General features: G+C 35.7%; 2 protein-coding genes across 9 annotated transcripts in view; one reads left to right on the forward strand and one right to left on the reverse strand.

Annotated features, from left to right (window-relative positions):
• Positions 1–1,909: 1,909 nt before the first annotated feature.
• On the reverse strand, positions 1,910–5,157 carry LOC117408422 (fibroblast growth factor 20). Its single transcript, XM_034013394.2, has 3 exons — positions 4,405–5,157; positions 3,276–3,379; positions 1,910–2,946 (listed from the first exon to the last, which is right to left on the reverse strand). Exons 1-3 carry the CDS (start codon positions 4,679–4,681, stop codon positions 2,701–2,703), a joined length of 627 nt encoding a protein of 208 aa, XP_033869285.2. The 5' UTR covers positions 4,682–5,157; the 3' UTR covers positions 1,910–2,700.
• A 6,624-nt stretch (positions 5,158–11,781) lies between these two features.
• The window catches only part of LOC117409258 (calcium uptake protein 3, mitochondrial-like), a 46,574-nt gene continuing 41,901 nt past the window's right edge, over positions 11,782–16,454 (forward strand). For all 8 annotated transcript variants that reach the window (XM_034015010.3, XM_034015009.3, XM_034015012.3 and 5 more), the window contains exon 1: positions 11,782–12,098. In XM_034015010.3, the coding sequence (XP_033870901.2) occupies positions 11,817–12,098 (282 nt within the window). In that variant the 5' untranslated portion in view covers positions 11,782–11,816. The remainder of the gene's footprint in view (positions 12,099–16,454) is intronic.

Below are 16,454 nucleotides of genomic sequence, written 5' to 3' on the forward strand. Positions count from 1 at the left end.
TTCTGAGTCAATATAAATGCCTAGGTCTTTTTCATAAGGTCCTAGGTCTTCGTCAATACAAAACAATAACATAATAATAATAATAATAATAATAATAATAATAATAATAATAATAATAATAATAATAATAATAATAATAGCAACAGCACACATATATATATATACATAGGGGCAGGACACTCCGCCACACTCCTATAATGGGAAAACCCCATTCTTGCCATGAATACTATATTCATGGTTTAAGTTGGCAGGCGGACATCATCAAGATAGTCCCTGGCTTCAAATCACACAGATGCTGAGATCGCAAAGCATGGTTTACATGCTTCAGCACATGAATTCTTCCAAGCACTCCATGAAAGTTATTTCTGGTTAACAAGGATAAAAATCTAAAAACATTAATGCTGTCATGGTTTTGTTTTGAAAGATATTTCTCTGGTAAATGTATAGTCATCAATTGGGGCTAAGTACAAAGCAATATTGTTGGTTATTGTTACAGTAACCTGAATCCAATCATTACTGTACAGGTACTTTGAAACCACACATGTTTAAGTGATGATAGATTCTGTCATGCTTTAAGCTGTACATAAATAAGCATGTATTTGAACTGTATAAATGCATCACAGCAATAAAGTTGTATCTGTAAGTTTAAATGAAGCAGAAGCCACAGAGCATGCTGAGTCACATACATACACAAGTCATAAAGATTACTGTCCATTAAAAGGACTGCAGCTTTTTTTGGCACTTTGTGTTTAATTATATTATTTAGTAAAACGCACGTTTGAAACTGTCAACAGAGATTACTTAATCCTTAGCACATTGACCTCACTTTTTATTGCAAATTTCCAAGTCATTAGAAAGAAGTTTAAGGTCATTGTTTTATTCCTTCTGGATGGGTTGTTGAGTGGGCAGGTTTCTTTGAAGGTGTGGAAAATGTTATATTGGAGATAAATGAAATAAATTATGAACAAAGCTGACTCAGGATCATAATCAATTCATGTAACAACTACCTGCACTGCATCTATTAATTGTTATGAAATGCAAGTGACAAACACGCAAACAATAACAATATAAGATGTCCTTTTAAACATTTCTCCTCAAACAGTGGATTTGCACTGTAGAAACCCAATCCAGTATTCATTAAAATAATGCATCTCACTCATGAACAAAATATATATTTATGATTATATGTATTATTATTTCAAGCAATTGCTCACCCACACAAATCTGCCTAAATTTCTATGCATAAAATACTGAAAACACTACTGTAAAATTATTTTAAATCCTACTTACCATCTACAAACTAGTTTGTATGTTTTGCTTTTACTTATAGAAAAAGGTTGTAAGACCATTTTCATTGTTTTTTTTTTTTCCTATTCTTGTCAAAGCAGATATTTCTCTCTGAAGCTAGTCAAAACAAAAATCTACCATTTACATGTACTGCTAAACTGGAATTTCAAGGGAAATATGATAAATATTTATACCACCTTAAAGGCACCTTAAATTATTTGTATGTTTATACAAATACTAACCATAGTTTCTAGAAGCCTGGAACTTCAAAGTTAAATCTTAAGAGCTACGGTGCTATATGGTGAAAGTGGACAATGGATAAACCATATATTTAAAATAAAATGTACTGCAGTGTATATCACTGTCCCATTTCAGAATCCTCAGTTTCCAATCACCAGCTTACAGGAATGAGACCTATCTAAAGCTTTAATCTAAAGCTTGAAAACCTCCAAGCTAAATATATTATTTTTAAAATAACATGACTATAGGGGTAGGGGTATAGTGAGGTTACAGTATACACTAAAACATAAAAACAATAAATAGAAATGTTATAAATTGAAGACACAGAAACTGAAATTAATTTAAATCGTTTATTTTCCTTATGAATGTTTACTGCACTGCATACAAATCAAGGCTTTTTATATGACCTTTTTTTTTTTTTTTTTTTTTAGGAAACAACATTAATTTAAAAATATACCCTAAACTATACTCTATAAAAGATGTCACAAAAAAATTATATTTCCAATTGAGTTATGATGTAATCTTTTATCTTCATAATTACATCTGAATAAATATTGTCACAGAAAATGTATCGTATTGTACTTATTCCAGTAAAAATAAACTCTTCAATAAATAAATATACAAAATAATTTTTTTTTTTTTCAATTGTTATCTGGAATTGCATAAATAAGTCCATCCTGGAAAGGGATAACTTTTGTAAGTGATCAATCCAGTTTTAACTTTCACCGATTGAAATGTTTGATTGATTTTACAGTCACAATAACTTCCTTCACAGTTCAGATTTTAAATGGAAAAGATGTTTGTCCAACAATGCAAGACATTCTTTCTGCAGATACTCCATCTCATGAAAGGAGTGTTCTCTAACAGATAGATGTGACGTATTCCAAATAGGAGACATCATAGCTTAATTACCAATTTCCTTTTGTCTTTTACTTGGTGAGGTATCAATAGAGCCCAAAAGGAGCAAGCAGCTCTTGCTTTCAGCCTTGTTATCGTCAGACATGCTGAACTGTCTTCCTGGCACAGAAACACTAAGCCTGTTCTCTTTGAGTACAGATCCCAAAACTAGTCTTCGAATGACCCTGTTGCTTTAGGAAGCTGGTACTTCTACATCCCTGTTTCCATGGAAACCTGGGTTGAGGATATTTTCTTCATTAAAAAAGTTGCTGTGTCTCAGCTGTATCCCAATACATCTCTGTACAACTCTGGCACTCTTTCCGGGTCTACTGGTCTTGGCAAGAAATGTGTGAACTTTTGATGCCGTCTGGATCTAGTCCCATCTCTTGGAGTGCCATCTTTGTTTAGTGCTACAAAATACCGGCCTCCCTTGTCACTGTGTTTGTAAAGATTGGAAGAGTAAGTATTGTACCAGTTTTCTTCAAATTGCTCTCTGAAGATGCATTCTTCTGATAACTTTTCCTGAAAAAGAAAATCGGTAATTAGGTCAGAGAAGAAACCTTACAAAACAACAAATGAGATAAAGAAGTTAGTCTGACTGGGCACAGTACCATAAAATGGCCAGTTTAAAAAGTGGTGATTGATTTAAAGAATGTATTAAAATGCGCCACCTGCTGGCAACATGGGTACATTACCAATAGATAACTATTTAAGGCACTTGTTTAAAACTAAACTACAGTATCTGCACTATATTTAATTGTATCGTGCAATATTATGTTTTTGAAAATGTTAAAGAATTAAGGCCTCTACCATTAAAAGAAACAATGAATGGTTTTATTTCGTATACTTACAGAACCATAAAGTTCTCCTTTGTCGTTCATTCCTAAATAAAGACCACTGTCCACTCCTCGTATGCTGACCAGTCCAACTGCAACACTTATAAACTCCAAAATACCTGAAAAACAAAACATAAGAATATCAAGTTATACCGAGGATAAATTTCTTAAATCTCATATTCTCTTATTTATTGCAACTGTTTGTCTATTGCTTACTAAGTGTTTTGTCAACGAATGCGTTGTGCGTATTAAAATGCCAACTTCTAATTGCTAAATGAACAGCAACTTTTTGTTTTGTTCACAAAGGTCACAAAGAATATTTGGGTTGCAATACACTACCATCAGTAATGACAGACAACGTTACCATTCTGTGTTTTTAATAATAAGATATAGAGGTATTTTGTCTTTCTGATCAAGTTTCCAAAGCGACTGCTTTTTCAAATCTATAATAATCAGGTGAGTCAACCCACAGAGGAGACCACATCAGACAGGAGGAAAGGAGAATGGTGGCAGATACAAGCATGAAGAACTGACCGCAAATGTTTGATCTCTCCGAATAAATGAAATGATTTCATGTTTAGGAAGATTCGTCATTATATTGTACACTAAACTACTGGGAGTTACAGTACCATTGAGTTGTGATCTAATAGTTTTCATAATGTTTTTAACATGGCTATGAATTGGATTTTTCTGCATACTTGACTGAACTTTTGGTAAAGATGATTTTGGCTACCAGAAGGTTGTCTTTAATCATTTTCTGTGCTGTTATTTAATCGACACAAATACATGTTTATGGTGGAGTATAACACAAAGCCCGTTTGTTCTGATAATCTCCAACAAATTACCTGTCATTATTCACCTGAGGGTGTATAATGTATTGCAATCCATTTTTTTCAGGAATGGATACCCTAGGACAAACTTGGGCAAAATAAACAAAAACGAGTGTACATATATGCTATTTATAACAAGTGTTGCAAAACAAAGCAACGTGATTACGATTATAGTTTTATCAGGCTTATTGACTCGATGTTCTCGATTAACCTTAAGAGATCTGCAACAGAGATGTGGTGATATTATGTCACGCACTTCTTTTAGATGTATTGCCTAGTTTAATAACAAGAAATGCTTAAAAAAGACAACTCACCAAATCGACTATGATCTTTCCTTGTCCCTTGCACAGTACCATCAGGGTGTATTTCTAAGTGAAAACCAGTTCTGCAGTAGAGCTGCCTCCTCCGAAGGATGCCTTGTAAATGGGCTAAATCCGTAGATGTGCTGCGGGACAGTCTTTCGTTCTGAGCCAGGTGATCACTCAGAAGAATAGGGTTATCCCCAGGACGAGGCAGTAGGAAATGTGAACCGACATGTCCAAAACCATCCAGACCGCCAAAGAAGCTCCCTACTTCGGCTAAAGGAGCCATCGAAGAGCTGATTAACAATTCACACTTCCAAGTATCAGAGATCCAGTAAATTATATGCAAAAAGTAACTAATAAATTAAAACGCGTCCCTTAAAAATCTTTAAATCCAAAAATGTTGTTTGGAGTGTGCTTTCAGTCAGAAACAAGTGTTATTTCTTCATACTGTCTTCTGCAGGGTTTTTTTTTTCTCTTTTCTTAAAGTCCAGGCACTGCTTGTGGAAACCTCTAGCTTGTGCTGTTGTGTCTGAATAACTGGATTAGATTAGACCCCTTTTTAAATACATACCAAATATGTAAATTCACTCTTGACATATGCTAATTCACCGCTTTGTAGACTCTGTTTGAAATATGAATCCTTACTATTATCACACCTTTCATAATAAAATAGACAGGTTTAGTCGTACAGTCATTCAATAGTCTATATAGAGGCTACGTTGCAAAACAAAATTACTGTTGAGATCTTAAATTAAGCACGCTCGGAGTTGGAAGTATAATATGCGAGGTATGAGAGGTGAGTTGCTATAAAAAGGAGTTGCTTTTAGTGGGACTGGAATACGTGCAGCAGGTGCAACATGCAAAGAAAAGAGAAGAGGCGTTACCCGGGGATTAGACCTGCCCAGGCAGATATAAGCAAGGTCTAAACTCAAAGATCTACAAAAAGTAGTTCTTAAACAGATATCTGTTCCGTAAAAACATGTGGCGTTGTAAATAAACTATCCCTTTTATTGAAACTTACATTCATATAGTATGTGGTTTGATTGGTTGATTACCACCCTTCCTTACCCAATGATCTAATTCAGCCGAATCTATTCCCGTTCAGATCAACTGCTGCATTTACAGTAGATTACATTTTATGTTATTGTAAATTGAATGGAAAAATACTTGAGAATATATGTTCATTGGTTGTAACGTGATCGTATGGATTATTTTTTAGACGGGTTGCTCATAATGTATTTGAGCAAGTAAAATGATTCGGAGCGAGAGAAATTATCAAAAAATGTCACCGATTCTTTGTTGCGAGAAAATACAACATTTGGTTATGTCATTTGTGAGACTGAATGCTCGTTCAGCAATCTTTCCTGAATATGTTCCGGTTATGATTTTAAAAGATGACTGGCTGAGTATCGAAGCCTGGTCTTTAAATTGATATGTAAGGAATAACAGTTCATATCACGATCAATATATGCACGGTTAAGATCAGACAGAATGTATTAGTTCTCAATATGAGCCGTGTCTGTCCCCTGTTAATAATAATAAGCGATCAACATATATTATGTATCAATAGATCTGCAGAGCTATGACTTATTGTCAAGCGAGTTCTAACTTTAGAAAAATGATGCAGCGAGAAAAAGCGCCACTACACAAGTTGCAGAGGTTATGTTGGCGATGAGCGGTCAAGTGGTGGGGCTCCTATATTACCACAATAAAGACGTAAAAACACATCTGTGTAAATGCTTTCACTTCGGTGTCAAACATTAACTGATCTTTCCATTCTTAATTGTGGTGTAAAAATCAAAGGAGGACAGATCACAGATGGGCAATCCAACACACTCTGAAAATATTACACAAAGGTATCAGACATGTTTGAACCCCATATAAAATACACTACTTTCTTCATTTTGCCCACCACAATTTTTGAATAAAATAAATAAATAAATAAATAAATAAATAATGCAAGTTAATAGAAAATGTTTCTGATCAGCAGAAATAAAATAGACAGGATTGGAAGTAGACATGATGCGACTATATGTTTAAATTAAAATACATTTAAAGTCTAAACCTGAAATCTAGACCTATGTTTAAAATAAATCTATTTTGTTCACTAAAGGCCAGAATAATTGCAGCCAGATGTATTATGGGTCAAAATAGAATGATTCATTTTGAATCTGTCAAGGTTAATTGAAGAGTTGTATCATTTGATTAATGTATTACACTGTAAGCCATGTTAACCATATTAATCTACAGCAAGATCTGCAACATGAGACTGGGTATTTCTAGGTTTAACCTACAGTACCAGCCTGGGTCTGTCCAAGACAGTAACTCATCTGTCATTAAAACAATAGTTCCAATAGGGTATTGCTGAAGACATACACTGTATCGTGAATTTACTATCTTTTAAGAAAATCACATTTCAAATCAACATGTTCTCCAGTTTAAAAAAGGTATAGCGTGTTATCAGGTATATAGTATTAATTACATCCTTTGCCAAAACACTTGCCTCCAAAAGTGCAGTGGAAGGCTAATGTTAGTGTGGTCTGCTGCTTTACATAATATAAGGCATCCGGTGCAGTGCATTGTGTTCTGTTTTCAAACAGAAACTGTTTGCTGTGCTGCAATCCAGCAACAAATGTGTTTATGACACATATCTGTGATTTCCTAGGCAGCTGTGTGGTCCTGGTCACCCGCTAGTTTTGTTCCCACAAACAGGTCTCTTTCAAATTCAATTACATCAGCTTCTTTATCCAGGTTATTGACTCATCTGTGGCTACAGTGCAAGTTTGGGATTGATGTTCCAGGGAAGTCTACATTGTTATTGCATATCTGGGACACATTTTATTTTACATGGAGTCACAAGTAATGTGCACTTAAAGTTAAGGTCCATACTGTTTTTGGGTGGTCTAATGATACATCATTTCTCCCAAGAATGAATATACGTATAACATTGGAATCAAATACCAGTATATGGGCTGATGAAAGGATACGTGCAAAGTGATTTGCGGCTGCAGAACTCCCATATTGTGGCCAAAATCTGAGTTTTGCACGAGCAAATCGTGTTTAGCTGCCGTAAAGTGGGACTTTGGCAGCCACTAAAAATGTGGCATATCTAAAGAATGAATAAAAGATGTATAATTGGACGGGCATCTGGAATACTAAACGGGTGCAAACATTATAATGAGATGTTGTAAGGATTTTGCCTTGCACTTGGGCAATTGCTGACCCTCCAAAAACTTTGCACTTCCTCTTACAAGCTGCAAACCATTGTAGAAGCGGGTAATTAAGAGTTATATAAAAACACACACCTGCAGAGACCTCTCATTGGCTTCAGGATGGCTGCTATGGTACACTTCCTGATGCGGCGACACTTGGCTCTTGTTAAGGAGAGGCAGGAACACGTTCAGAGGAGAAGGGCAAGACAAAGAAGACCCCGCATATTCAATCCTAGGGTCACTTTATTTGGGATGCCGGAGGATGCAGTGCTAAAGTGTTATCGTCTCACTCTGCAGGTCATCCTAGACCTTATAGCTGAACTGAGGGATGAGCTAGACCATAGCTTCAATCTAGGGACCGCTATCCCTGCACATGTGTGTTCTCTGCACTACTTAGCCTATGGTTCCTTTCAGACCACAATTGGAATGTCTGGAGGGATAGCCCAATAGGCATATTTCTGGATGTCATGCTGAAAAGGACGGGCCAATACATATCATTTCCTAAGGATACTCTGTCACCTCTGGGTTGCAAGTGGCCGCAATGCAATTTGAATTTTGCAACCACAATTATTTGCACTACGCCTATACTTACATCTACCCCTTTATGCATTAAAATATCTCATCACAACAAAAAAAGGGTCTGTAAAATGTAGCACAAGTTTTTTGAAATATTTTCTGTTTAAATAAGTCTATATTATTCAGAAACGTATGTTAGTGAATAATACAAAATCATTTGTTAACTAGTTATTTTCACATTTGTGAAACTCATGTTGTAAGATTATTTTAGGAGTTTCAGAATATTTTTTATTTCTTTAAGTACACATGTTGTGTTGTTTTTAGCAATAATGACATACAATAGTTTCAGGTCTCCAGGTGCCCATTTAATTTATTTAAAAAATGTATTTACATTGATAGTTGAGTACTGTGTATGATACAAATTATTTAAAACAATTACAAAAAAGAGAATCACATCCTCATTTAATTTGACCTTTCGTCTTTAAAAATATCAAAATAAATTGCCTTAGAGGCAGGATAAATCTCTTTTTAATTGGTGACCCCTTATTTTTATTTCAGTGTTAAATGTGATATCAAAGTAGTATGTTTTATCAACAAATAAAAAAGTACTATATTTTATCCTGCAAAGTTTATGAAATAAATAGAGACCATGGATACTCATATTTAAGATTCACGGGGCGGAGCTATGCCACCTGATAGTGTTTATTGACAGAGTTAGTAAACATATACACATGGAGAGAGGGGCTCCGCCTCTTCCAGGCCCAACATTTACTTGATCGATAGACACGATAAACAGGAGGGGGGCCACCGTCTTTGAGGTGACCCGACATACGAGAGGGGCACCGTCTCTGAGGTTACCCGACATACGAAGAGGCTCGCGAACCGGAAAGAAAACATGAATTAGTATTGATAACACAAAAGAGGTTCCGGCTCTTCCTGACCCAACATATACAGTAGGGGGGTTCCGTCACTGAGGAGACCCGACATACCAAGAGGGGCACCGTCTCTGAGGTTACCCGACATACGAAGAAGCTCGCGAACCGGAAAGAAAAAATAAAGTTAGTATTTGTTAAAACATATAATGCGTGGTGTTCCGCCTCTTCAAAGCCCAACATAATAGAAGGGGGGTTCCGTCGCTGAGGAGACCCGACAAACAGGAGAGGGGCCACCGTCTTTGAGGAGACCCGACAAACACGAGGGATGCCACCGCTTGGGGACCCTCACATAGAGGCATCAGACCTGAAAGAAGAATCCCAAAAGAAACATACATGCAGATGGAAGGGTTTGGCCGGGGGTCCCCTCTGACTCATGGAGAACCCTCCTCTATGAGGTAAATGAAGCAGCGCTTAACAAAGGGTTGGAGAAAGTGGAATCACTAACCCCCCAGAGGAGACCGATGCAAAGGCGGTTGAGATGCTAGAGGAGGAGGAGGGAGGAGGAGGAAACGAAAAACACAAGACAGCGAGGTAGAGGTGACTAATGTTTAAATAAGGTAGGTTTAATTGATGACAGCAGATGATAGGTTGTTGGTGCCTAGCTCCGCCCCCTGAACCCCACATATAGGTTAACATTTAATGCTATCTGTTGCATAAGTATGATAGCTATACAAGGTATTTTATAAGTATTTTACTTTATTACTGATAGAAACAGAAAACAACACATGCATAAAAATTTGAACTACTTGTGGGCCTAGGGTTGGGGTTGATCCGTTTAAGTTTCTCCAAATAGTTTTATTTGCAAACTAACTTTTTAGCATGTTTTAAACCAACAGGTATCACTTAAAACAGAAATTAACCTGTTAAAAACATGTTAATTGTGTGATGACATTTCCTGCCTTGTCTATGCATTTTTTCAGTACCAATCAATGATACATTTTTCAGTGCCAACAACGATAATGAGAAAGTGTGTCCCGACAATCTGAAAACTTCTCTGCGCATCTTACATAGGCTAATGCTTATGCTCATATTAAGGAAGATTAAATAGTATTCCTTTCACAAGTAAAGAAGAGACAGCATTTCCTTTGATCAGAAAAGGAACACAATGTAATCTTATTACAGCTTGATCCATGTCTCAGCCTACACTGTTAACTCTAAAAAATAAACTCCAGCCATGATCAACAAATAAATTAGCCTTTGTAAAATGCATAGTTATCTAATTCAGATTGTCAGAAGACGCTTTCTCATGATCATTGATTGGTACCAAAAAACTGCGTATGATTGAAAATAATGGATTAACACATTTTTAACAGGTAACTTTTCCGTGTTACGTTTTACCTGTCCACTTACAGCATGTTATAAATGTATGAGTCTTGTTTAATAGTAGAAAGTGGCTGAAAAAAATTATAATTCCTAGTATCTATGGCAGACTAATGGTCCAAGCAGGAACTGCAATAGGAAAAATATATATACAGAACCATTTAATAAATAGAAATGTTGAGATATGTAATGTTTTCATGCAGAAAGGACCTGGTTTGCAGATTGGACACTGGAGGATAGCATAGTCTTCTTGAAAGTGGAAATCAGAGAAGATACAGTTTCTTAGGCTTAAAATGGACTAGATTTACAGCAATAATCAACAATAAAATTGTGAATTGAGAATCTCAGAATATGATATTATTGAATTGTATTTTGTCATATACTTGTACTTGCTAGAACCGAAGTGATTGTATTTTATCTTGCTCTTAATTGTATTAATACTTGTACTGTGATTCTTGAAATGTATTTGTTTACGACTAAGTCGCCCTGGATAAGGGTGTCTGCTAAGAAATAAATAAATAAATAATAATAATAATATTGAATTGCTACTGTGTAATGTAATAACTATTCTTGTTGTGTTGAAATGAAATTACAAAGACAATAAGAAAGTTTTTTCACAAAAAAAGTTTTTGAAAGTAAAATATTCCACTCTGAATATCTCATGAGTCTCTGCATTCACTTTCAATAAGATATTTGATCAAACATTGCCAAAGTGAAAATAAAAACCCTAGAGCTTCCCCGTGGCTTGGAAGTTGGAGGTTATTCACAATATTTCCATGCTGTCCCAGTTTAAGGACTTAAAAATCTGGTCCTTATGTAAGTGTTGCTGCTAAATAGCCTGATGCACATCATGATTGCAGCTCATTATTTGTGCACTTTGAGTAATTTGCATTGTTCTTAAGCTTACATAGGCCACAGTACAAAATAATTGCCTGTCCGCTAGGCAATTTGGATTTTGCAGCCGCAGTTGTTTGCACTATATGTCTATTCTTACATCAGCCCAATGTTTAAGTAAACATAAGGAATGCCATCTTCTTAGAATTAAGTATGGAAATAAAAATGAACATTTTAACCCCCACTCTGGAATTACTTCAGGTACCCGTATATAATTGTAACCCTTATACCAATTAGAATTACAAATGCCAATAGTTAATAATGGAGACAAAGTTATCATGAGACCACCTTATCTGGACAGCTCCAAGTAAAGCCTTTTGATAGCAGTTTAAAAAAGAATACACACACTTTAATATACGTTCATTGCACTGTACATAAACACTCAATTTTGGTATATTGTAACTTGCATCCACAGCATGCACAACGCCTCGACGCCTGCTGTGTAACAGAGACTTGGTATGTTTACTGGGGTCCCTTTTCCCTATCTCGCGAGAGTTGAGAACATCAGCGTTTCCAACCAAGTTAATACAGTATAGCAACAATAATGGCCGCTATGCGCAGAGTTTTCTGTTTTGTAAGCAGGTCTATGAAGAATAACTTCATAACAAGCCTGCGAATGGATCACATAGGGGAAATGCCTAAAAGGAAATTGAAGTCGCTAAAGCCCGGTGTAGCTGGGATGTGTGTAGCTGCAGGAGGAGCTGTCGCTTATTATTATTACTGTCATGTGAATAACTCCAATCGGGGGAAAGGATTGGTGTTCAATATCATCAACAACAAAACGGACCTGCTCCCATCACTACCCGCAGTAGCTGCTAAAGAACAGGTAGTGTGTGTGTGTGGTGTCTAATATATATATATATATATATATATATATATATATATATATATATATATATATATATATATAAATATAAATTTATATATACACACGTTGTTTCTGAATATTCTTTTAACAAACGTGTTTATAGGGTGGGGTACTCGAGTAACGCCAGATATGGTAATCTGTCAATGCACGTAACTCTGTATTCTGAATGGCTTTCTTTTCCAGATTCGAGTAAATAGATTATGTTTTCTCCCAATACCTGAGAATCGCTAACAATACCTTATTTGGCCAGGCGATTCGGCTTCTGTGATTTGTGCAGACTACACTGTAATATGAGATTTTTTTTTTTTTTTTCCGGTCTGTGTAACGCTTTTCATTTCAATTTTTACAACGTTTTCTGAATTTTTTTTTTTTTTTTAATAAATCAAATATGGTCTCGTGTTTTAATTTTTCCGTTTTTTCGTCCACAATTAAAACATTGAAAAATTGGAATTCTGGTGAAAATTACCATAACTTCGTTTTTTGGTTTAAAAAAAAAAAAAAAAAAAAGTCTGTGGTTCCAAATTACACCTCTTTATCTTTTTAACTCCAAAAGTGGAAAACGAAACAACGGTGTAACTTGAAAATACTTGCTATCTGTGTAATGAACGGGTCATAGTCAGCCTGTACCATAACGGTGGGGGAGAACTGCGGACATGTGACAAACGAAAAACAAACAAAATAAATGTACACAAAGTTTTTTTTTCTATTATTATTGTTATTATTATTTTAATTATCGTTTATTATTTAAAACGGTGCGCATGTTCTAACACCTTACTGTACTATTAAGTACAGTATTCATTTTCCGGACGCAGAACCCACATTTACGTAAGCACAACGATGATGAAGTTGGCTTCTTATTTGCCAGCTTATTCGCATTCCAGCTTCTTATTCGCATTCCAGCTTCTTATTCGCATACCGCAAATGTAACACAAATTGAATAAGTAACTGGGGTATTTCAGGGGTTAAACCGCTTTGGGCCACTTATTTTAAAGTTGATTCTCACAGAGTGGGAACCCCTCTGCGACCCCCATTTGTATGTGTATGTGTCCCGGCCCAAAACTGATTTTGAAACATGGTACAGATAGCAAGTTGGCCCATAACGCAAATTGAGTAAGTGACCCGCTCGGTCAGATGGGCTACAAAACACAGGGTTAAAAATCACAAACATTTGTCACATTGTCTGTGCAGGGAAGGGAACTTCAGAGTGAGAGAAAATATCTGTATAACAAAAAATCTCTTTACTTTCCATACCATAAGCTCCAATCAGCTACCGACAAGCTAAAACTCTTAATTCACTCACATTCATTGTTTAAACCAGCATGCTGTATGCCAGCTGAATACACTGTCAGACAAGTCCAGGCTCCTTTCACTTCTCTCTGTTACTCTCCATTCCAAACACTACATGTGTTCCCATGGACACACAGACACAAACCCCCAGGATGGCCATCCAGTTTGCAAGAGATGTGCTATTTATATTCAGGTGTGTAAAACAATCAATTATTCAATTAGTCAATACCCAGTAAGGCATAAAAGTTGAACGGGGTGGAGAAGCTACTAAAAAGTGATAAATCAATTACAAAGTGTTAAATCAGTAATATACAAAACATGCACTAATCAAATCTAAATGTACAACTATAAAAATAAAACATACAAGTGACAAATAAATATGTGAAAAATAAAAGGGGCATTATTGACACTGTTACAGTGTTAACATTACTTACTGTAATGTTGTTGAAGCTGACACCCTGGGATTCCTCAAGAAGCTGCTTGATGAGATTCTGGGATAAATAAGCTACTAACAACCAAACAAGCAAGATGGGCCGAATGGCCTCCTCTGGTTTGTAAACTTTCTTATGTTATGCCCCAAAATTACTCTGTTTCTCAGTCATAAAAATATTGTGATGCTTGAAAAGTGACATTTTTTCTCAGTGAGCCCCTGCCCTTTAATGTCCTCTGCATGTTACTGCTGTGTTATAAAGTACTACTATGAGGATTTGTCGGTCAGTCTCAGTAAGCTTTCACTGCTTTAAACAGCTCTCTCTAAAAGCCACAATCAGTATTAGAGCTGAGCTGTGATTAAGACATTTTTTCAGTCCCAGTATTTTGTAAGTTTGTGTTTGCGAAATCCCTTAAGTTATTTTCTGCAAGTTCGTCAAAACACACTGAGCCGTTTCTGTGTGTACCTGGTTCCTACCTGCTGCCCTTTTGTTATTGAGGATCACCTCTCTTTTAAACAGCAGGTTGGATGATTGACTGATTGGAAATTGATTTGCAGCCACATTCCTCCCAATCAATCATCATCATACCAAGACAGTACCTACTGTCATTCTGCAGATGAGCCGATGCAGACAAAAAAGCCACCGTCCCTGGGTGCACCGAGGGACTCTAATTCAGCGACTTAACCCCTGAAATACCCCAGTTACTTATTCAGTTTGTGTTACATTTGCGGTATGTGAATAAGAAGCTGGAATGCGAATAAGAAGCTGGCGAATAAGAAGCCAACTTCAGCATCGTTGTGCTTTAAATAAATGTGGGTTCTGCGTCCGGAAAATGAATACTGTACTGAGTAGTACAGTAAGGTGTTTGCACATATCCACTGTTTTAAATATTTAAATAATAAACGATAATTAAAATAATACTTGAAATAATAATAATAATAATAACAACAACAATAGAACAAAAAAATAAAAACTTTTGTGTACTTTTATTTTATTTGTTTTTTGTTTGCGACATGTCCGCAGTTCTCCCCCACCGTTATGGTACAGGCTGACTATGACCCGTTCATTACACAAATAGCAAGTAATTTCAAGTTACACCGTTGTTTCGTTTTCCATTTAATTTTCACCAAAATTCAAATGTTTCAATTTTCAAATTGTGGACGAAAAAACTGAAAAATGAAAACACAAGACCATATTTGATTTTCTTAATTTTCAGAAATCATAAAAATTGAACTGATAAGCGTTACCAGACCTTTTCCCTGTATAAAATCAATTCTGAGTGCTAGCTGGTGCAATTGGTTAACAATTGAAGTGCATTACTTGGTTAAATGAGTGTGGTGGTCTCAACCTAGACCTCAGTGGACATGATTCCACACAAACTACCACACCAAACTACCAATTCATCTCAATTATCATAAATAAAACAAGAATTAAGTCAACAAATAACTAAATATGCATACAATACATGATATTGGTTGACTGCATATAAACAACTGAAGTACGACTGAAGTCATATTTTGGGACTTGGGTTATAAATTAAATAGCTTCCTAAACTATAAGGATATTTGAAAATAACATTTCATAAACACTACAGTTTCATACCCTTTTGTTATTGGGTATGTCATATGGACAGGTCACAGTGCATTCAGCTGAACTTCTGCACCGAAGTAATTAAGCCAAACTAGGAAAAACCAAATTGGTGCATAATAAAGCATTTATACTAGTCAACTTAATTATACATTTGTGTTTATACAAAGATAGAATTAACTATTGATTAGATCAAAAACATTTCAGCGCTTTTCAGTCCGCAAAATGAAGTCGTTAAGGAGATTTTGTCTATTTCATCAGTAAGTACTTTTGAACGTGCAGAACTGCCAATTGATTCAGTCATTCTTGGCTCATACAGTGATTCACAAGTAACTTTGATAGGCAGACTAACAGCACACTACTGTACCATTATATTGAATACAAAAATAAAATACACAAACATAATACTGAATATGGAAATGACAAAAGAAAGTGGACCCTGACACAATCCGACCCTTTTTGTCACGAGAGACGGTGATCTGTGAAAGGCTTTCACCAATGACTAGGGCTCAGAACTTTCACTTCTAACGAAGGAGAAATAACACAGATTTTCCTGTTAAACTAATCTGATGTGAAGTGTTATTCGATAGGTACGCTGCTTCTCGTGTATTTTGCCATTATGAGGTGGAATTTTTAAAACATATAGTGTATAAAGATATATCGGTCCCATCAAAAGTTAGGTACAATTGTTATATATAAGCTCAAACATAGGTGGTTCTCAATACAGTAAATGATTAAGAAAAATCTGCTGGCCGCTTTCAATAACAAATTAAAATGTAACTTTCTTTTTGTATGCTTTTCCTATCCCTTTAAAAAAATGGAGGTGGTAGAAAAGGTTCATCTTTAAAGATGAACTACAGATCTGTGATAAAACTAGATTGCAGCTTTTTCTCCATCTGTAAATGTAGGCGTGTAATGGAAGCGAAACTTAAAAAAAAAAAAAAAAATTTAGAAGAAATACCAGTAAAATATATTTATTTACACAGTTCTGGGTTCCTAACGCTGTCAT

Source organism: Acipenser ruthenus, chromosome 2, assembly GCF_902713425.1.
Source record: "Acipenser ruthenus chromosome 2, fAciRut3.2 maternal haplotype, whole genome shotgun sequence".
In the NCBI taxonomy this organism is placed as follows: Eukaryota; Metazoa; Chordata; class Actinopteri; order Acipenseriformes; family Acipenseridae; genus Acipenser; species Acipenser ruthenus.

Coding starts and splice junctions, on each gene's coding strand:
- LOC117408422 (XM_034013394.2), bottom strand. CDS start 4,681: ATGGCTCCTTTAGCCGAAGTAGGGAGCTTCTTTGGCGGTCTGGATGGT. Junction 3,380..4,404: donor GAAAGATCATAGTCGATTTG/GTGAGTTGTCTT, acceptor TTTGTTTTTCAG/GTATTTTGGAGTTTATAAGT. Junction 2,947..3,275: donor AAGGAGAACTTTATGGTTCT/GTAAGTATACGA, acceptor TTTCTTTTTCAG/GAAAAGTTATCAGAAGAATG.